The sequence below is a fragment of the Dioscorea cayenensis genome, chromosome 19 (assembly GCF_009730915.1).
Source record: "Dioscorea cayenensis subsp. rotundata cultivar TDr96_F1 chromosome 19, TDr96_F1_v2_PseudoChromosome.rev07_lg8_w22 25.fasta, whole genome shotgun sequence".
Lineage (NCBI taxonomy): Eukaryota > Viridiplantae > Streptophyta > Magnoliopsida > Dioscoreales > Dioscoreaceae > Dioscorea > Dioscorea cayenensis.
In genome coordinates, this window is record NC_052489.1 from 26,548,257 (window position 1) to 26,567,999 (window position 19,743).

General features: G+C 36.5%; 4 protein-coding genes across 9 annotated transcripts; 3 read left to right on the forward strand and 1 right to left on the reverse strand.

Annotated features, from left to right (window-relative positions):
• Window positions 1-4: 4 nt before the first annotated feature.
• LOC120250275 (classical arabinogalactan protein 26-like) lies at window positions 5-571 on the forward strand. The gene has a single exon (XM_039259073.1). It carries the CDS (start codon window positions 20-22, stop codon window positions 518-520), a length of 501 nt encoding a protein of 166 aa, XP_039115007.1. The 5' UTR covers window positions 5-19; the 3' UTR covers window positions 521-571.
• Window positions 572-1,991: 1,420 nt separating this feature from the next.
• On the forward strand, window positions 1,992-10,139 carry LOC120250412 (coiled-coil domain-containing protein SCD2-like). Of its 3 annotated transcripts, none has more exons than XM_039259229.1 (16): window positions 1,992-2,520; window positions 2,592-2,760; window positions 3,467-3,542; window positions 3,742-3,783; window positions 3,900-3,971; window positions 4,249-4,323; window positions 4,422-4,532; window positions 4,615-4,675; window positions 5,870-5,983; window positions 6,112-6,224; window positions 6,719-6,788; window positions 8,334-8,378; window positions 8,581-8,621; window positions 9,421-9,547; window positions 9,628-9,785; window positions 9,891-10,139. In XM_039259229.1, exons 1-15 carry the CDS (start codon window positions 2,178-2,180, stop codon window positions 9,750-9,752), a joined length of 1,584 nt encoding a protein of 527 aa, XP_039115163.1. In that variant the 5' UTR covers window positions 1,992-2,177; the 3' UTR covers window positions 9,753-9,785; window positions 9,891-10,139. The 3 variants fall into 3 exon arrangements, with proteins under 3 accessions (XP_039115163.1, XP_039115164.1, XP_039115165.1); XM_039259230.1 differs by having other exon boundaries at window positions 9,628-9,779; XM_039259231.1 differs by having other exon boundaries at window positions 3,909-3,971.
• Window positions 10,140-10,631: 492 nt separating this feature from the next.
• LOC120250413 (superoxide dismutase [Cu-Zn]) lies at window positions 10,632-13,520 on the forward strand. 2 transcript variants are annotated; one of them, XM_039259232.1, is made up of 8 exons: window positions 10,632-10,774; window positions 11,294-11,382; window positions 11,476-11,577; window positions 11,661-11,756; window positions 11,858-11,889; window positions 11,986-12,061; window positions 13,164-13,217; window positions 13,296-13,520. In XM_039259232.1, the coding sequence occupies exons 2-8, from the start codon at window positions 11,307-11,309 to the stop codon at window positions 13,316-13,318; spliced, it is 459 nt and encodes a 152-aa protein (XP_039115166.1). In that variant the 5' UTR covers window positions 10,632-10,774; window positions 11,294-11,306; the 3' UTR covers window positions 13,319-13,520. The 2 variants fall into 2 exon arrangements, with proteins under 2 accessions (XP_039115166.1, XP_039115167.1); XM_039259233.1 differs by having other exon boundaries at window positions 10,663-10,774; window positions 11,301-11,382.
• Window positions 13,521-13,711: 191 nt separating this feature from the next.
• Window positions 13,712-19,443, reverse strand: LOC120250411 (auxin response factor 4-like). 3 transcript variants are annotated; one of them, XM_039259227.1, is made up of 15 exons: window positions 19,183-19,443; window positions 18,971-19,017; window positions 17,688-17,797; window positions 17,439-17,534; window positions 17,301-17,357; window positions 17,051-17,203; window positions 16,590-16,674; window positions 16,246-16,336; window positions 15,979-16,143; window positions 15,745-15,861; window positions 15,578-15,653; window positions 15,152-15,299; window positions 14,381-15,012; window positions 14,108-14,298; window positions 13,712-14,012 (listed from the first exon to the last, which is right to left on the reverse strand). In XM_039259227.1, exons 1-15 carry the CDS (start codon window positions 19,197-19,199, stop codon window positions 13,928-13,930), a joined length of 2,070 nt encoding a protein of 689 aa, XP_039115161.1. In that variant the 5' UTR covers window positions 19,200-19,443; the 3' UTR covers window positions 13,712-13,927. The 3 variants fall into 3 exon arrangements, with proteins under 3 accessions (XP_039115161.1, XP_039115160.1, XP_039115162.1); XM_039259226.1 differs by having other exon boundaries at window positions 17,051-17,206; XM_039259228.1 differs by having other exon boundaries at window positions 17,051-17,206; window positions 19,125-19,443.
• Between the last annotated feature and the right edge of the window lie 300 nt (window positions 19,444-19,743).

The following is a 19,743-nucleotide window of genomic DNA, read 5'->3' on the forward strand; positions in this document are numbered from 1 at the left end:
TCTTGTCACTTAGTCCAACATGCCAACTGTATCAACCATTCCCTCCACATCCTTATTAAAACCTCACTCCATCTCCCTCATCACATTCATCTCTTCTCCAACTTCAATGGCTACAAGTACTAACCTCATCTCACTCCTCTCATTCACACTAACAACCTCCCTTCTTCTCCTCTCCAACTCCTCCCCATCCCACTCCTTCAAACTCACCTTCAAGAAGTCCTCCACCATCTCCTCCTTCACCGCCGCCGGCTCTCCGGCCTTGTCGCCAGACTCCATGCCATTGCTCCCCACCCCCGGCGGCACAGTGGCTCCACCGGAGAGTTCAATAATACCAACCATTCCTTCCAGTCCTAGTCCTCCTAACCCGGACTCCCTCGTTCCGTCCTCCCCCTTGTCCCCTTCCGAGCTCCCCGCCGCCGCCGCCGAGTCCTCAGCCTTGGTTCTGAACTTAGGCTTTAATGGTGTTACTCATCTCTTGTTCCTCACTGTCTTCATTCCCTTCTTCTTCTTCTTCTTCTAAATTGTCTTTTTATTTATTTATTTATTTCCTTTTTTTTTGTTTTCTTATTGATAAATTTGTTTTTTTTTTTTGGAATTATAAGTATGTGATGTTGTTTAAATATATTGAAGTTGGTGGAATCTTTCTTTCTTCTTTGTAGTTTCTCATGCATGCAGTGATCTATTTGTAGTTTTCTTCTCATTGGTTTGTGAAACATGATGTATTCTTTATTTTTTTTATTATTTTTTTTTAAAAAAAAACAACAAGCATCAAAATCTAGGACGTGCACTGTAGGGAGCAAGGCTCAACGCCAACTCATGAGCCCTTATCTTGTCTTTTTCGAAACAAACCTTTTACACAAGGGACTCACAAGGGACTCAATATCAATTGACCCAAAATCCATTGGTTTTTTTTTAACAAATTAAATCATATGCATGTATTTTCTAACACACTACATGAAAATTAACTTGCATGGTGTGCCACATGGTGAGGGAAGCCAAGGCAAACTCTGACAGTATGATCAAATAAATCAGGAATCCAAAGTAAATTATAAATAAAATAAAGATGGAAGAACTATGGTTGGAAATTGAGATGATGGGGATGAATGTTCTCTAATGTCCTTTGCATGTAACATGGGGGGGTTTTAATTTGGGTTCTTCTTTTACAATGATAGGAAAAAGACATCTGAAATTTATGAACATTTTGGAGGCTTCTTCACGTGCATTGTTGCCACCTAACATGTGGATTCTGTTGTTTATTAGTATGTATTTATCTTTTGAGAATATATTCTCCCAATTTTTACCTTAATGGTGTATTTACACGCCATATTACTAATATTTTTTTTTTACTTGATGAAAATATAAATACATTTGAGGTATTAATTAACTTCATAGGTATGTTGCTGAGCTGAGGTTTATTCACAATTTATTATACATGTACAAAGGATGTTCAAGACTTTTGGTTTTCATAAATCCATGTATATATATATATATATTAATATTAATAATCAGTATGATACATTTCATGCAAATCTATAATAACAACTTTGGGTTTATTGTTAGTTAGAATTTAATTTCTTATATTATCAATATTAGTGAGAAGAGTTATCAGTGAAGAAAAAAAAATTCAGAAATAATGCAATTTAGGTTGTTTGCTTCTCTAATTTTTTTTTTTTTTTGAAAATAAAAGATCAAGCTATTTCATAGATCATTTGACAATAATACAGAAAAACGATTTTGAAATACATGGTTTAAATTCTTTTTAGTTATTTAAAACTGACAACCAACCAAAAAGATAGTGTTTAGCCATAAATTAACAACATTGATTACATTGTTTGTTATAAAAACAAAATTTATGTTTCAGAATTTTTAAAATTTAACATATTCACAATTTTTTAAAATAAAAAAAATCATAATTACTAATTCCATAAATAAATCTAGATAATAAATAGCTAAGATTAACAATACCATATGATTGTTCTTTTATCTAATTATTATCTTTCAAGATTCAATCTGTTTAAATTTACAAATATACCCTCGGAAACGGAGTCCGTTCCCCGTCACTTTCGCTTCCGACCGTTACGCAGTTTGCATAAGAAGCAAACGATTCCGTTTTAAGAGGGCCCTACCACCTCTCCCTTGATCTTGAACTCCGATCTCGAGGCAATCTGGCCGCTACGATGGAGCGGATCCGGACCAGGAGCCCCGTCTATTCCCGCCAGAAGAGCAACTCCGACTCCTCGTCGGCGGCGGCGGCTGCGCCGCCCGCCGCCCCTTCATCTCCGGTGATGTCCCCAATGCACCGCCACATACGCACATCCTCCGGCGGTGGTGCGGCCGTCTCCCGACGCCAGCAGAACTCCGCCACCCGCGCGGCCATGCAGCGGCTCGCCAGAGTCATGGCGCACCAGCCCTCAAACGATGCCGGAAGCAGCAGCGATGAGGATGACGACGACCTTATTCCCGTCGTCGAGCACAGTACCCCCCGCCGCTCCCAGCGGTCCCCTTCCCCTGCCGTCTTAGGTTCGTCTCTCTCCTCCCATTTGTTAGGGTTTTCTTCATCTTCGCTTTTGATTTTGTTTCGTATTAGTTAGGTCGATACCTTGCGGAGCAAACGTCCAGCGTGCTTTCCACATCTAATGCTCGGCCATCCATGGCGGTGAAGACATCTGCCACGTTGATACCTCCTATCAAGCCATCATCGAGGGCCCTCTCTGCTACGTTGCCTTCAGAGTCCATCTTGAGTAATCGAAGAGAAAAAAGGTTTGTTTTTTTGCTCTTTTATTATCAGTTGTTTTTACTAGTATAGTAAGGTGAAATTAATTCTTGAAACTTTGGAAAAACATACTTCTTTAGATCTAATTGTGAAAATCCTTGAGCCATGGTCCCTACTGGTTTTTGCCATTTTTTGGATTGGATGTGGCTCATTGCATGTCATTTCTTGAGTTGTATCCAGTTTGTGGAGATAGAAAAGTACTGGGAATTTCATTTCTATCTTTTTATGTTAAAATTTGGTGATTGCTTGCTCATATTAATCAGTGGCAAATTCTTTATTATGTTAAAAATGATGAGTTTTAACCATTTATATTTCCTGGTATGTATTTTCTGATTACCTTGTATCAGAATTGCCGTTGCTTCGTTTCTGTTTTTTATTCACAGAAAACATGCATTCATTATTTAAACCCAACCTTTAAGTAGTATTCATGCAAGTGCAAAGCTTTTTCTAAGACCATATTTTGCATTGCTTTTATAAAAACTTAGGTATCGACCTTAATAGGATGCAGAATTTTGGGTTGTTTTCATAGTTCTGCTAGTAATATGTTTACTTCAGATTTGTCCCGTTGTTAATTTTTCTGATTCTTGAATTTGTTGCTTTGATAGTCTTTTTACTTTTTATTTCACACCTGCTTCTCACAAAAATAAAAATACCATGGTTTCGTTGGTACTTTTTGAAATTTGTTTTGCTTAGGATGTCGGTTGATTTGGGGACCTTGAACACACGAGAAACTGCCCCTCCTCGTTCATCTTCTGCCCTCCAAGATGAGGTAATATTTTGGTAGATAATCTATCTGTGTAATGATAGATATCATCTTTAACAGACTGCTGATATGGATCTTTATAAGTTATTTTTTTCTTCGTACATGTATCTTTGCCATCCTACTGAAACTGTTGTTTTGTTGCCCAATGGTAGTGGATTGTGGATTGTTTAAAATTTTATCTTTGGTTGTTTTATTTATATCGCAGATCGATATGCCACAGGAAGAGAACGAAAACATTATTGAAAAGGTGGGATTTTATTAAATGCATATATCTGAAGGTTTGGTTACCTGTATATGGGATTTTTTTTACCAATAGAATAGCTTCCTTTTTCTTCCTGCACCCTTTCATATTTCTGTTTTTAGTGTTCCCAGCTTAGAATTGCAGAGGGAATATATGAAGAAGCAGAGGCAAGAGTTAAACAACTTGAAAAACAGGTTTGCTTTTTACTCATACTCAGGCGAAAAAATTCAAGTCTCTTAACTTGATTGTTATCATGAATTGATGGATGGCAGACATAGCAAGGGTAATCCATAGCATGTTAAACTTTATACTTCACATGTTTTGCTCAGTTTAGTATACTCAATGGATTAATTTAAGAATGACATCAATAGCCATTACTGGTGGTTCTTTTTCCAAATTTCTGAACATTTGAATTGTGATGACTAACATCATCTATTTACGATGCAAGTTGAACCCTAATATTTGCTGCAGAATGCTTCGAATGCTGCTTTGCAAACCCGTCAGGCTATGAATGAAGAGATCTCAGCCCTTAGATCTGCGACCAAGGTATGGCTTATTCAAAGTTCAAACTGTTTTAAGAAATAACCTAAGCTGTTCTATTATTCTGTGGTTTTTGCACAAACTAATATAATTCTCAAGTTTAGAAAGCAAGTAATGAGGCAGCATCAAAAGCTGAGAATATTCATGAAGGTGATTCTGAGATTAGATCTCTCAGAACAACTGCACAAAGAATGATGCTAACTCAAGAGGAGATGGTATGGACATAAGCTTTGTCCAACCAATATTAATCTTCTCCTGGTTTTTCTTTGTTCATGATTTCTTTTGTATCCTTCTTAGGAGGAGGTGGTTCTCAAGAGGTGTTGGCTTGCTAGATATTGGAAATTATGTGTACAACATGGTAAGATGATTTGTGGTCTTTACTTCTGCTAGAACATCGTGCTGTTTGGACAATTGAATGTTATTATTAATTTTAACTGTCTGTTTCTTTTGATAATCACTCCCTTGCATCACTTTTTTTATTTTGTCACAACTATAGGACTTTTTTTTTATTCTATATTATCTGATTAGGGACCTGGATGCTGGCTCTTATGGTGATAAGGTTTTTGATGAAGCTGAGCGTGGGAAAGAGTAATTTTCATATGTAGATAGAATATTAGAATTTCCCACTCTTGTGATGCTGGTGATCTTGTAATTTATCTCCTAGTATCTTTCTATGGTAGCTAAATTTAATTGTGATTATTGGGCTAAAACCACTAGTGGCCTCTGAGTATGGTGATAAGGTTTTTGATGAAGTTGAGAGTGGGAAAGAGTAATTTTCTTATGTAGATAGAATATTAGAATTTCCCACACTTTTGATGCTGGAGATCTTGTAATTTATCTCCTAGTATCTTGCTGTGATAACTAAATCTAATTGTGATGTATTGGGCTAAAGCTACTAGTGGCCTATAAAGTATGGGGAATTGTTGGTTATGGCTTTTATAAATAAAGTTTTTTTGTTTTTTGTTCTCTAAACTTCACAATATTGGGCAAAGGGGTCAGATGACTAAAAAAGCATGTAGTTTAGGGCCTAGATTGAAAATTTTCTTTTTTAACTTTATAGTCATAAGGAATCGGGCCCAAGCTTTAGGAGCCACTAGCGGCTTTAGTCTTAATATATTTAATAAAATTCAAGTACTCTTAAAATTTAAGAATAGATAAAAGGATGAAATCTAGTTTTGTAGGATTTAAAATTTCAAAAAAAAATAATTAAAAAAATTCTCTGGGTCTTGGTCAAAATAGCTGGGTTTCCCTTTTTTTTATTGGTTTGTTAACCAGCACCCTACCAGTCATTCCATGATCAATATATTGAGATATGCCTACTTCATGACTAGTGTTTGAGTTTCTGATCTTATATATAAACTAACATTACCAAAGTAAGGCTTACTGCCTTGGTGTTATAGAAAGAACTTTAAATTCAGTACGCTCTCGTTTGTGCTGGTGCATCTGCTACAAACTTAAGCTTGTGCATCCTCTTTATTTGCTAATCCTGTTCCTTTGGCTATAATTTTAATGGTGTGGGTGACGGCATTATGTACACTTGTTTGTTGTTCAGAAATTCTTTCGGATATTGCCGAAGATAAATACGAGTATTGGTCATCCTTTGCCCCACTCCCTCTTGAAGTTGTCATTTCTGCTGGACAGAAGGCTAGAGATAACTGTTCAACAGGTATGCGTTCGATACTAATTGGTCAATGTCAACCTTTTCAAATCTCTCTAGTGAAGTCTCAGATGCAAATTAGAACCCAAAATTTATGATTTTGTATTGCTTGTTCTGCCCCTGTTCAATGTATAAAGCTGATTTGGAGGAAGACAAGCTGTCATGGGATGCAAATGATGTACCTGGGGAAGGAAATATTGAGAGCTTGCTTTTGGTCGAGAAAGGCCTGAAAGAACTGGCTTCATTGAAGGTTCCTGTTCTATCTTTATTTGTGCAATAGTTTCTTGTCAATTTGTTCATTAGTTCTATCTCCACTATTTTAGGCCGTGTCCTGAGATGCACTTGAGCTATAATAGCGCTTTTATGAGAAGAATGGTTTAAATATCTGAGTATTTTCAATATTAATTCTACTCTGGACCTGAAATTCATTTAACTTGAACTCCTTGTTCACTCTGTAATCTAACTGATACATGGCATTCGTAATCATTTACATTGGGGTCCATGATCTGTCTTATGTTGGAAGTAATTCGCCTGATTTTATCTTTGTGAAGTATTGCTCAATGAATACAGTGAGATTGGATGATGAGTTCTATGCTGCAAATTTTTAAGCATTGCCACCTATATCACATTGCATAGTACATGATAAGAGTGGCAGTTTATCCTTGATATTTTTTTTACATTATTGAAGCGTCTTCATAGCTTGTTTGATTTCTTATATTATAGATCTCTCTTATGACTTTTAAGGTTGAGGAAGCTGTCTTGGTAGCGATTGCTCAACATCGGCATGCAAATGTCAGACTTGGTCATTTCTCAGGTCATATACCATGTATCCCATTACCTTTTTGGTATTATTTTTTTCATAGAATAACTATAAATTAAATTTAGAGATCAATTTTATTTTATCAGATTGTGGTTCAAAACCTCAGGCCAAAATGTTCAATGAAGGTTAAACTTGTGATTAAGATGACTTGGGATGGAAATGAGAGTGTACACAATACCTGGATTTAAGGGAGATACAATTTGCTTTTGGATACTGCTATATAGCTGATGAATTTCCCGTCATATGATTGATATGTAAAGGAAACTCAAGGATGTTGACCTCAAGGTGCTCTTGTAACTTTAAGGGCGACTATTACCTGAGTCCATCTAAATGATAAGCTTCGGTTTATTAAGATTCTGCCTGATTTAAGTAATGATTGTCAATCATAAGACATGGTTATCATCATATCATCATATAACTATCTGGAACTCTTTCATGTTTGTTTATATTGGGGTCAGTGAAGACTGAAGAGCACTAGAGAATATACTGCAAGTGAAAAGCTCTGGTATGCTAGAAGCGTGAACTGTGAAGTTATTAGTCTTTTTTTTTTCTTAATTATGGATAGAACATAACAGCAGGGAGGGAGGTGGTGCAAAGACAAAATGTAAAAAATAATGATGCTCATGTATGCTGCTGGTTAGCCTTACAATATGAATTCAAGTAATAAGCTTTTAGACGCACAACTTTTGTTTAAATTACTAGTTTATATATTAACATGACCTTGTTGGTATGCTTGTGAGGGTTAGTCTAATCATCTTGTCGATCCATCTTGACATCATATATTCTTTTAATCAACACATTGCTATAAATCAGTAATTTTTTAAACTAATTATGGCTTCAAATCTGAGGATCATTTCCACCTGCTTTTAATAGAGATTAGTTCATCTAGCTTGAGTAAATCAGCGGTGAATTATGGTATCTCATTTTGAACTTTATCATCCCTTGTTTGGGGTGGTGGTTGGGTTAATGAGGGAGGATGGAAGTTCATCAGGCTTTGTTGGTAATATAATCATAATTCATGACTGAACAAATATTGTTCTAATGGGAAAATAGTATAAAATGCTGATCAATTTATTGCTCAACCACCTTGGGACAAGAGCACAATAGTTACTGGCGATGATTTACGGATAACTTTCATTTAATGTGGATTAAGATGCTTATCATCAGCTATACTTTTTGACTTCCAGATCAGGTCTGAGGGGCCTTTTTTAGAATCCTGTTGTTTATTATATTGATGGTTTTTATTTGTTTAAATAACTTTTCAATTAAGATTCAAATTATATCAATCACAGGCTTTGGAAGTTACATTATATTTTATGGGATTTAATTTAAAATATCTTATCTGCATTGGTTATGATTGAAAGAACTTCATACCTACACCAGTATTTCATGCCGTGCTATTTTCATCATGTTGCATGACTAAACTTGTAGAAATAAGTTTGAAGTGGTGGTAAGCTCATTTGGATTTTGATTATAATGAATTGCTGGGAATGGTATTAATCATGTTTTACTGAATATTCTTTTCTTTTAATAATATAGGTCCTCTGCTTCAAAGCGAAGTTCAAAATCCTACAGAGACATTTGGTTAGTGTTCCTTAAACCTTAGCATTTTCGCACTCTACTTTCATTAGTGGTGCAGAAAGAACTTTCCTCGTAAAGTTTATGGGGACACAATGCAACAATACCATACTTAGTTGGAACATAAAGATTATCAGGCAATAATTTGTTAGCAGTTCATGTGGCTTGCTTTTACTGGAGGCTAAAGTATAGTGATATTTGCTTTCAGAGTTGAATCAGGAGGAGTCAGATGATGTACTCTTCAAGCAGGTCAGTAATGAAAACTCCACTCCACTTGAATTATATGTGGTATTAGTTTTACTTGGTTTCATTTGCTTTTTTTAAGTTTCCAATTGTTGTTTGACGATTGTTTTTTTTTTTAATGTGTGGTTTTAGATATCTTTGCTGTTCTGGAGGGTTTTTTTTTTTTGTCAAATAAATTGAGCTAACACATATTATTATATATGATAGAATTATATGGCATGCTGATCATATATTTTTTATAAGTATTCATCAATTATAACTTCCCAAATTTATCCTTTCTTCCAGAGCAAATCACATATATAGAAGGTTGTTTTAGAATGCTACTGTGTGATCTGCATGATGTTACTTTTCGTTGGCACAAAGCTACATACTCGTGTGTAGCCTACTTCTCTGACTTGTGTGTAGCCTACTTTCTCTGAAACCCTATATCACTAGACTTCTTTGATGCTGATGATGTTTTGTTCCAATTTCCTTGCATACTCATACAGAAAACTATTGTCATGCACATGACAATGATTGCTTCTAGTTGACCAGCTATTCTCAACTCTAAGCTTCCATCAAGCTGGAACATAAGCATGCAATTGTTTTTTTTTGGCACTCCATTAGTGAGCTGATAGTTGCAGAAATCATCTTCTCATTCAGGCCTAGCCTTAAATGACAAGGCTTACACTTTCTATTCTTGATTGTGTCATAGACTAACAGAATTTGGGTGCTCAATAACTGGAAATGTATGAATGTGCAAATTTCTACAAAGCACTAGTGATCTCGAGGTGTTTTCACTTAAACCAATTTTCCCCATTCTCAGGCTTGGCTTACATACTTTTGGAGGAGAGCGAAAAATCATGGCTTGGAGGAGGACATAGCAGATGAACGTTTGCAGTTTTGGATAAACCAAAGCAGCCATTCCCCCACTTTGCAAGATGCAGTTGATGGTAACCTTTTTATTTCTCACTTCTCTTCTCTTCTTACATCAAATGCAGTGCTAACACAATAAGTACACCATCCGTCTCAGTTGAACGAGGCCTTTTTGAGTTGAAGAAGTTGGGAATAGAGTTCCAACTATGGAAAGCCATAAGAGAAGAGAATTTTCCAGATTTTAGTCATCATCAAAGATTCCGCACAGAGTCAGAGCTCTAAGCTTTGCTGACAGAGATTTTACTCCATGTATAGGTTAATAATAAAACTTTGCTCAATTATCATCATCCTTTTATAATGTCTTCATATGTTCCCATCTTCCCTCTTCTTAACATCCAAGTTGAAACTTCTTGTGTCCAGGTTCATCCACATTCATTTATTGGTTCACTTGCACACCAGATTTTTTTGCTGTACAGAAGCAATTTAAGGTTCAATGGCACAAGCGATATAAATTGCCTCAAGTTCTTATCCAACGGTGACTGATCTTATAGTGAATGGTTAATAACACTAGGTTTTTATCACTTTATGAATTCCAAATTTTTTTTGTTTTATCTTTTATCTTTTTAACAGTTTAGGTAAATCAAGACATTTCTTATTTACTTGTTTAGAACAGAGCTTTTTGCATGTATAAAAAGTCGGATAAATATATCAGTAGTAGCCTGGGAGAAGCTTGAATAAATTCAGATTTCCAGATCCTTCCTGCTATTTTATTTAATAATTTCTAAATTAAAATAAGTTGGATCAATTTGAGGCCATGGGTTGGTGAGGGATTCCGTTCACACCTGCAACTACAATATTATTTTTGGCCAGATGGTCGTTTGCCAATTACTGTGTATGTGCTTTGCTGGCGGTGAACTTACGCTTCTCTTCAATTGTTTGAAAAATAATGCAATAAATCATGGTAGAAATTTTATACTTAAATTATCAATAAATCCATAAATTAATTAGCCCAAGAAAATATGAAAAAAAAAAAAAAATATCTTCAATGAAAATACAATCGCTTTAAAATTTTATTTTGAAAATATTTTTTCATCAAAACGTCACTAGCCACACAGTAATATTGATTTTTTATTAACAAACTCTAGCCAAATCATGCGGTGAGAATTTTCCTATACTAACTGGAGCGTAATCGTATCCCACTTCATCGCCCCAGTTTACCACTATAAATATCCATCTTTGGGTTTACCAATCGCTGGCTGCTCGAGAGGAAAAGATCATCCAGATCGGAGAGGGGGTCACCTGAGGTAAGAACATAGAGCTCTGAATCATTTTAGGGTTTTCTCTGTAGGAATTTCTAGGGTTTTTCTTCTATACGATCGTGTCGATGACCGAATCTGGCTGTTGTTTTTGATGTTTCTTTCTTGATCATCCTTAAGCTTTTTATTGTGAATCGGGTTGAAAACATAAATCGACGAGCTCAAGTTGCTATTTTTTTTGTAGATAGTAATGTTTCTCTTTGATTTTGCAGTTATTTCTACTCTTTAACAATGATCAAGTTGTTATTAGTTTAGTTTGGTATGAGAATCGCACTAAAGGCTTTTGATCTCATCTCATGAAATTATCACCTTAGGATCTGTAGCTTTTTTTCGATTAGTTTCGTATTTGATTTTTTTTTTCTTCAGATTGGTACCACAAAGTTTGAAGTTTTGATTTCTATTTGCATTTTTTTTACCCTCTTTCGTTGCTGTAATTATGATTGATTTCTCTTGATCTTGCATTACTTTACTGTTATTACTGTTATTGAAATTTCTTGTTTGTTTTAGAACACAGAAAACAATGGTGAAGGCTGTCGCTGTGCTCAATGGAAGTGAGGGCGTGAAGGGCACCGTCTTCTTCACCCAAGAAGGGGATGGTGATTTCATTACTAGACTGAAGATTTAAGCTTTCTGTCTTTATTGTTTTTGAACTCCATTTAAGGTCTATGTGTTTGTGTGTTTCTTTGCAGGCTCAACCACTGTAACTGGAAGTGTCTCTGGCCTTAAGCCTGGGCTTCATGGCTTCCATGTTCATGCTCTCGGTGATACCACCAATGGCTGTATGTCCACTGGTAATTTGTTCTCCGTCTTATTCATTTGATCCAAGAATTTAGTTAATTTATTTGTGTTGAGATGGTGCCTTTTGCCGGTGCAGGACCTCATTTTAATCCAGCTGGAAAGGAGCATGGGGCTCCTGAAGATGAGATTCGCCATGCTGGTGATCTTGGAAATGTGACTGCAGGAGAAGATGGTAACTTGGCATTTTCTGCATTGCTTAATGAGACTGTGTTACCGTAGGGTATAGTTCAAACATCAATAATACATATGCTAATTATTCTTTGATTGTTCCAGGAAATGTCTGTTTTACTATTGTTGATTGCCAGGTGATTACTTATGTTCTACATGTTTTTGCTTTTTATTCTTCAAGGAGTGTTTATGTAATTCTAAAAATGGAGTTGTGGTTTGTTTCTCATGCACAGATTCCCCTCACTGGACCAAATTCTGTCATTGGGAGGGCTGTTGTTGTCCATGCTGATCCTGATGATCTTGGAAAGGGTAAATTTTTTTCTGATAAGCATAAGCATTGTGTTGATTGGATGATTACTTTGATGGTCTTAATAAGGATATGCATAAAGTTTTTATTCTTGCACATTTGTTTTTTCTTTATATGTATTTTAATTTTTTTTTAGTTTTTTATTCTTGAGTAAATCTGCTGGTATTGTAGATTGATGGTAACTTTTCCATGCTGCTTTCTCCAAGTATAACTTTCTGAATACAGTGTGATTGCTTGTGCATGAGAAGAAATGCGTGCCTTGCTCAATTGTATTGTTTAAAATTTAGGGAAGAAAGGGCTTACCTTTTTGCCCTATCAATTTGGTTATCTGAATGACATTGGAGAAAAAACACTGTAACCTCTCATGGATTATGATATTCCATATAAAATATTGTTAAGTCCAATTCTTACTCAAACCACCATGGCTTATTAAAATTTTAGAAATTGTATGACGGCCTGGTTTGATGATGTCTAGCTTGCATCTAGGCATCATGATGATTCCAAACTTTAAATTGTCCAGAACTCTCTTCCTTTTGTTGAAACCCAATTAAGTGGGCAACAGATGTAACAATATGTTCTGTTTTAATATACTATTAAGCAGTGCTTTGTCAAGAAATTGTTGATAGGATTTGATGTGTGTCTTCCTGTACTCTTTTGATTGTGTTCTAATAATGCTACTTATAGAACTAATTATGTTTATATATGATGTTTGGCCTTTTAATTACTTTCTTTACATTCTGATTCACTAACCTTGTTGAAGTTGCGACTATGTTCCTCCCCTCTGTTTCCTTGTATGCCTTCTTTCTTTTTTCACATACTGCAGAGTTCTCTGTCGCTTACTCTAGTAGTCGGCCAGCATGTTCCACCTTAGCATCGTGGATTATGGAAAACCTTGTCCTTATATCTTTGAATACTTGCACACCAGAAAAATATATTTTCTGTTAGTTAATTAAGCTCACCTATTCTAATGGTTTTGATGTCTACTAAATAGAGCTTCACACATCTTATAAGTATATACTGTCCATATGTCCGCATGTTCTTGCTTGTTAAGAAAATAAAAAAGTGAAACAATAGAAAGTATCTCAAAACTTTTTATACTTCCAGGTGGACATGAACTCAGCAAAACCACTGGAAATGCTGGCGGAAGACTTGCTTGTGGTTGGTTTCTGTTATCCTTGAGATCATTTTATGTAAATTATACATGACCAATATATTAATATGTAAGTTTTGTTCCAGGTGTCATTGGACTCCAAGCCTAAGTTGCTGGTTCTGAGATCTTGAGAATGTCATGTACCTTGAGAACATCAGAGTACCTTCTTATCGTTTCTGCCATAATGAGATACTTTGATTAATAAATTAAGGATTCTGGTTGTGTTCAAACAATATTTTGTGTTGATACCTATCTTGTTCTGTCATATGATCTTCAGAAATGGATGCAATTGTGTGGTCTTTCCCCATTAATACTGAAACTCATTGATCAAGTTATTTGGATATGACACTAGTATTAGTGTGTGCATCAATACTTAAAACTGAACACAATAAATTGTATGACCGGTTCACACTCCATTAGATATGTCACATGATATGAATGCACATCATATGATACATGCTGCACTTGCCACGAATTATAATTATAGTAAATTTCATTTAAATTTAAGCATCACCAAATCAGCTGTCATTCATCTAATTTCCAAAATCATGGTGCTTATGAAAAGTTTTAATAAAAAACACAGCAGAGAGCGCATATGCGCCTTTATGATTCAGTCTCTGTTCCTCCAGAATGAGCAACAAAACTTAATAACTGACACCAGGATTCAATAAAGAGTTTTTAACAACATTATTAGTCTTCTTCTACAGCGTCTCAGAATTCATCCATTCAGCATCCCTGGCTTCAGCTTCTCAACCTCTTCTTGAGTGTAGATGTATATCCTTCTCACCATTGAGCAGAAAGCACTGCATTACATGAACTCACAAATAAATAACTAGATATGAACTTTGAAATATAATATATATATATATATATACATATGTGACATTTGATACTTAACTGCCAAGGGTAATCTCCTAACATCATAATATCCCCCTCATCATCTGTGTAGATGATCTTCCACCCTTTGCTTTGATCAATCAGAGCACCATTGAATTCAAACATCCTATCGAGCTCTTTCTTCAGTTCTTCATACCCTTCGAACCTTGAAAGATCGACTGATCTTCCAAGAGCTGAACCCTGCTTATGAACCTAAAAATGCAAAACAGAATGAATAAATAATGCATCAAAGTCTGATCAGTAACCTCATTCGAATTGTTAAAAAAACAAAAACCTTCGTGCAACTACGGGCTTGAAAAAGTTGAGCTGAGCTCGACTGCTCGTTTAAGCTAGCAGAACAACCAGATTCAGTCGGCCTCGTGCTCTTCGACGGCTCTGAAAGTTGATCAATATCATACGTAGCCACCTTAGGTTGTGCCACAGGAGCTACATCTTGTGGAGGCACTGAGGTTACAATGTTCGGTGACATGGTACTGGTTGAACCCTTGATCAGAACACCAAAGATCTTGCACATAGATTGCTTGCCGCTGTTATTTATAGTTCCGGCATTAGTTTCATTCAGCGATCTCTCTGCATTCTGCTTGTCAAAGTGCCAATAGGAGTCTAAAGATGGATTATCAAAAGTTTTAGAACCCGGGTTTCTGTAGGAAGTCTCCGCGGCAGAAAATTTAGGCCGCAAAGGGAAGGATAAGTTTTCCAACTCCATCGGTTTTGTGTAATCAACCACATTATGATTTCCTTCAGCCTTGTTAGTATGTGGAGGCAGATAACCAGGAGTTGAGAGCTCCCGTAAGTTTGGTTGTTCGACAATGACACAACCGGATCTTTGTCCTTGTGCCATGTTTTCTTGACCTTGCAAGACCCCAGAATATCTGGGAATCGGATAAACAGGGGCATTTAAAGGACCTGGACCAGGAATTTGGTATAAGCTCCAAAATGCAACTCACACATGATTAAACTTAAATGAATTGAGGAAACTTTTCTAAATAGTCTGACAAATCAAACAATTCCTGAAAAACTTTTGATTGAGTGAGAGTTTACCGACCCTGGGGCGGTGTCCGGTAATAAGCATTTCGCACCCTCTTTGATCGTGAATTCACTAATGGATGAACATCAGCCGATGTGAATGGGATAATTTGCCATGGAGAAATTCTCTCCGGATGCATGGCGGTTAATGTTCCATCCCACTGAATCTGGTAGAGTTGAAAGACATAAGAAAGAAGACAATGTGTTAATCAAACTATGCGGTATGCTCATTCCAATTCATTCGCCATTTGTGGCAAAAATTTTAAAGCATAATTCATAGAACATGCTGTAAAACCAAAGAATGGAAAGTTTCTTAGTTACTCATCATTTCCCGCTTTGATTAACTGATAAATGTCCAAGAATACATCAAGCTTTTGAAATAGAACTGTAAATGTTTAGTAGAAGCTAAAACTGTATGCACAATGGATTTTATTAGCTTTCTAACCTTTAAACATCTCCATTGTGAATCGAGCCAACTCATCGGTTCAGAATCTTCTTTACCAACTATAGTACCAGTTAACCTGTGTACGATTACAAACCATATAGAATTACTTAGCAATTTGCATAAACAGGCAATAACCAAGGATAATCTCAAGTAACAAGCTGCTCTACCTTTCTTCTTGGCCCTCATCGCCCTCAAACTTCATCTGAAACCTCATGCCAATTGGATATTCTATTTTAACGGATTCCATATATCGATCATACGGAATCAGAAATTCAGGGCTTCTCCTGAACAGTTGAAATTAAGACGAGTATTAGAAGTGAAACTTTCTTTTGCAATGGCCACAGCTCATATTCTTTTATGGTTGAAAGTTGAAACAAAACACATGAAGCAAAATTGCATACCTTGGCCAGTAATACAGAGTAAACATAGCCCCACTGGTAATAGCATGAGATGCAGAAGCAAGAACTCCAAGTCGCATACTTTGACCGGATATAACAGATGCAGAAGAATTCCCCGGCTTTTTCATTGCACGACGAACACCAACACGGAGTTCTCCATTTTCATCTCTGAAGGCATCGCACAAGAAAGATCAATGTGAATAATCCACACGCCAATGCATCTTAATAATATCAGGCATGTGTCATAAGTAAAAGGAACAGAAAAATGACCTGAGGAAAATGAAAGCATCCCCTGCAACAAGCTTTTTCGCACATACAAATGTACTCCAACCAGTAGTAAGCAAGTGACGTTTCGGTTGTCCTAAAATTTTGTGCAAGATAAAGCAGCCTTCAGGCTAATAATTAATCATATGATAATCAGTAGTAACACAGCAGAAGATTACAATTTTATTTGCAGAACCAAGAACACTATCGTTAAAACATGAAGAGAACTCAGAGTGTATCTCAATAACTAATAGACACTCTTTCAGGAATTCATAATCTTTAATTGATTGAATATAAGCTTTTCAAGAACCCCGTTTAGATTTCCCGGTTCTAATGTCCATACAACTTACCACGATAAATATGACGGAAGGTCCACTCAACGTCATGCAGATCCTTTGCCACCAGTGTCTGCACTGGGGGCTGTTGTGACATATCCTGCAACGACAAGCATCCAGCAAAATGTTAATGCCATCTAATACAATGGGTCAAATTCAAAAGTAACCATTTGCATAACAGTTTGAATCACAATTAACCATCATGAATCCTAGCAACAAACAAATGACACATTATATAGTCAATAAAACAGTACATAAAGCACAAGGCACTAATGCATCGGTGAACATTATCTAGTCAATAAAACAGTACATCAAGCACAAAGCACATATGCATTGGAGAACATTATATAGTCAATAAAACAGTACATAAAGCACAAGACACAGATGCATTGGTGAACATTGTAACTTCAACAAGATGAGAGTTTCTCCGCACTCTAAACATAAGTGATGAGACTAAAGAACACGGTGAATCTAACCAGTGGTGGAAGGCATTTCTCAGCATGTCTTTTGAGAATAGAAAACCCTCCATGAGTACTGGTGTCAGAGGCAGTGAGAATCTTGCAAAAGGAATACACGCGCGGGTTCAGACCAGTTGGTTCCTGAGTAGCAAATACAGCTGTGTTCTCCTGCTGCTGTTTATGGAAACAAAAACATACAGTCAAGACTAGATAGTTTTCATTTCATTCATTAGTAGATTTACCCGAAGATCAGAGAGCAAAATCTGACCTCATGTTCAGGGACCAGGGATACTTGTGCAAACACCTCATCGGTGTCTCGTTCTGCCTGCAGAACAATGGATTGTTCATCATAAACTGTTGAATCATGCATCTTATGAATCAAAAACATAGATGAGAAGAAAGAGACCTTAAGCTGAACATTAACAACTCGGCATAAAATCTTCGAAGGAAGACCATGACTTGGCATCGGCCGGTTACTGTCCTGATTTGCATAAGCCTCCACCTTCACAACAAGAACAAAGAAATAAATCACGAAAAAAAAAAGGGAAACAAAGGAAAGTCAAGTGTTAAATCTCAAATTTCTTAATCAGACATCTTGAATTGCTCAGGAACAGATGGAATATGATCAATGACAGCAGCGAGGAAATTATCAGACCTGCTCAATGTGACCTTGAGGGAAGTAGAAAACTCTATCCCCAGCGGACGGTATCGAGACATTTGGCCCGGCACACAACCTCCAATTTTCGGTGTGAATGTCATTTCCATCTAAAGCCAAAGGGCACATTGGAATCAACCTCTATCGCAACAATGGTATACACAAACTAGTGATGAATAAAAGCATCAGATATCTCCATCCTTTTCCAAATGGGATTTTCAGATGATGAAATCTTAAGGTGAAACCAAAGGAGAAAATTTAAGCAAGGAGAACTCCTTTCGATGCAACCCATAAGCTGCCCATCACAAAAGGGGCCAAACAATGAAAGAAAACGAGAAGGCGAAAACAAAGACACGGCGAACTTGACAGAGAGGCACAAATGCAAGAGCCAAAAGAACCCACATTAAAAAACAAAGAGATATGACTCGAAGAAAACAACATCTACCCTAAATTTCACATACATGAACAATCTAGATAAGGCAAGAAACTAAACAAAGGAAAGGAAAACAAAACAATGAACCCTAGAAGCGGCCGCGCTCCTCATCGTCACAAAAGGAGCACAATGAACAGGAATGGAAAGGAACAAAAGGAAACAAAAGCGCTACTACTCCCTAAAGCCAAAGCATTACCCAACAAGGAGAATAACTCACAATGAGACCCACAAGTTACCTACCAAGCAAGAAGACATAAAGAGTTTTACATCTAAAAAACAATACAAGATGCAATTGATAATAAGAAAGAAAGAAAAAACAGACATCCAGCTCAATGATCTTGATCCTATCACACATGAAAGCATTAAAACAAAACACAACAATATATTTATATGTTCCACTCAACAACCCAAATCCTTAGATCCATTGACAAGGCCCCATGAAAAGGATGATAAAACTAAAGGACAATAGAAAGGAAAGGACCCAAAAAGATCCCATCCTGCTACTCCCTCAAGGCAAAGCATCCCCCTCCACATAAGGGAAACCCCTTTTCCTCAAACCTCTAAGGTACCCAGCAATATCAAAATCCCAACTTCCATAAAAGAAAGAAGTAAAATCACTCATTGAATATCTATATTTCTCTTTAAATAAACAATAACAACAACAACAACAACAACAACATCCAATCCAAGAGCAGGGGGACAAGAACAACAGAATAAACAATTACTTCCTACAGTCACAACAACATCCAAACACAAGCAATAAAATATACAGAGTATAAACAAAGACAGAAAGTAGAAACCAGCTCCACCAGCAAAACAAAGTAAACAAGAAATTTAGCATATCCATCACCTTGGTTGGAGCTGTTGCCTCCCTCCATCACTCCTTTCCTCTCTTCTCTTCTCTCAACCCCAGACCACACAAGGCATAAAAAAACAACTTTAGAGACAGAGATAGAGATAATAGAGAGAAAGAGACAGAGAGAGACAAGAAAAACAAAACTAACAAATAAATAACATCACTAATGTCATTCCCATGCCTTTCATTCTCTACTGCCTACCAACCTACATTTCCTTGCCATTTTTAGTATCCTGCCACCCCCTCCCCTCTGCTCCTACTCCTACTCTACTACCACCTCCACCAGAACCACCATCCACCACCACCACCACCACAAATTCTTCACCTACAACAGTGTTTGTCACTCTTTCTCTCAAATGTTTCTTGCCATGTTGATTTCAGTGTTTTTAAGTATGAAAAGACATAGACATCTCCTGTAGTGCTGGTTTTGGGGTTACATTGCTGTTAACAACACACAGTACACTGATGCAGTCTGACAAAGAGAGAGAGACAGAAAGCATCCACCAACAGGGGTTTAACAACTAAACCCTGTGTTTTCTCTTCACTCATTTGACAGATAAACTATATTTGGTTCCCTGATTTTTTGTTTATTACTTGTCATGCCAAAAAGTAATCAGTTTTGCTTTCTTTGTTAACAATAATTATATATATTTTTTTTTTCTTTTAATGTTGGATTGAACCCTCATGATATATAGACTAGAGCATTATTAGCCAGTACTTGCTTCCTTGTGTCTGACTATTTTAAAACTATATTTTATTTCCAAAAT

What these genes read in the sequence shown, in the direction of transcription:
- LOC120250275 (XM_039259073.1), top strand. Translation starts at nt 20, where the DNA reads ATGCCAACTGTATCAACCATTCCCTCCACATCCTTATTAAAACCTCAC.
- LOC120250412 (XM_039259229.1), top strand. Translation starts at nt 2,178, where the DNA reads ATGGAGCGGATCCGGACCAGGAGCCCCGTCTATTCCCGCCAGAAGAGC. An exon ending in ACGAAAACATTATTGAAAAG is followed by an intron (nt 3,784 to 3,899) that starts GTGGGATTTTAT and finishes TTCTGTTTTTAG; the next exon opens with TGTTCCCAGCTTAGAATTGC. An exon ending in CAGACTTGGTCATTTCTCAG is followed by an intron (nt 6,789 to 8,333) that starts GTCATATACCAT and finishes TTAATAATATAG; the next exon opens with GTCCTCTGCTTCAAAGCGAA.
- LOC120250413 (XM_039259232.1), top strand. Translation starts at nt 11,307, where the DNA reads ATGGTGAAGGCTGTCGCTGTGCTCAATGGAAGTGAGGGCGTGAAGGGC. An exon ending in TGTGACTGCAGGAGAAGATG is followed by an intron (nt 11,757 to 11,857) that starts GTAACTTGGCAT and finishes TGATTGTTCCAG; the next exon opens with GAAATGTCTGTTTTACTATT. An exon ending in TGGCGGAAGACTTGCTTGTG is followed by an intron (nt 13,218 to 13,295) that starts GTTGGTTTCTGT and finishes GTTTTGTTCCAG; the next exon opens with GTGTCATTGGACTCCAAGCC.
- LOC120250411 (XM_039259226.1), bottom strand. An exon ending in GATGAGGGCCAAGAAGAAAG is followed by an intron (nt 15,654 to 15,744) that starts GTAGAGCAGCTT and finishes AATCGTACACAG; the next exon opens with GTTAACTGGTACTATAGTTG. An exon ending in TTAGGAGATTACCCTTGGCA is followed by an intron (nt 14,013 to 14,107) that starts GTTAAGTATCAA and finishes CATGTAATGCAG; the next exon opens with TGCTTTCTGCTCAATGGTGA.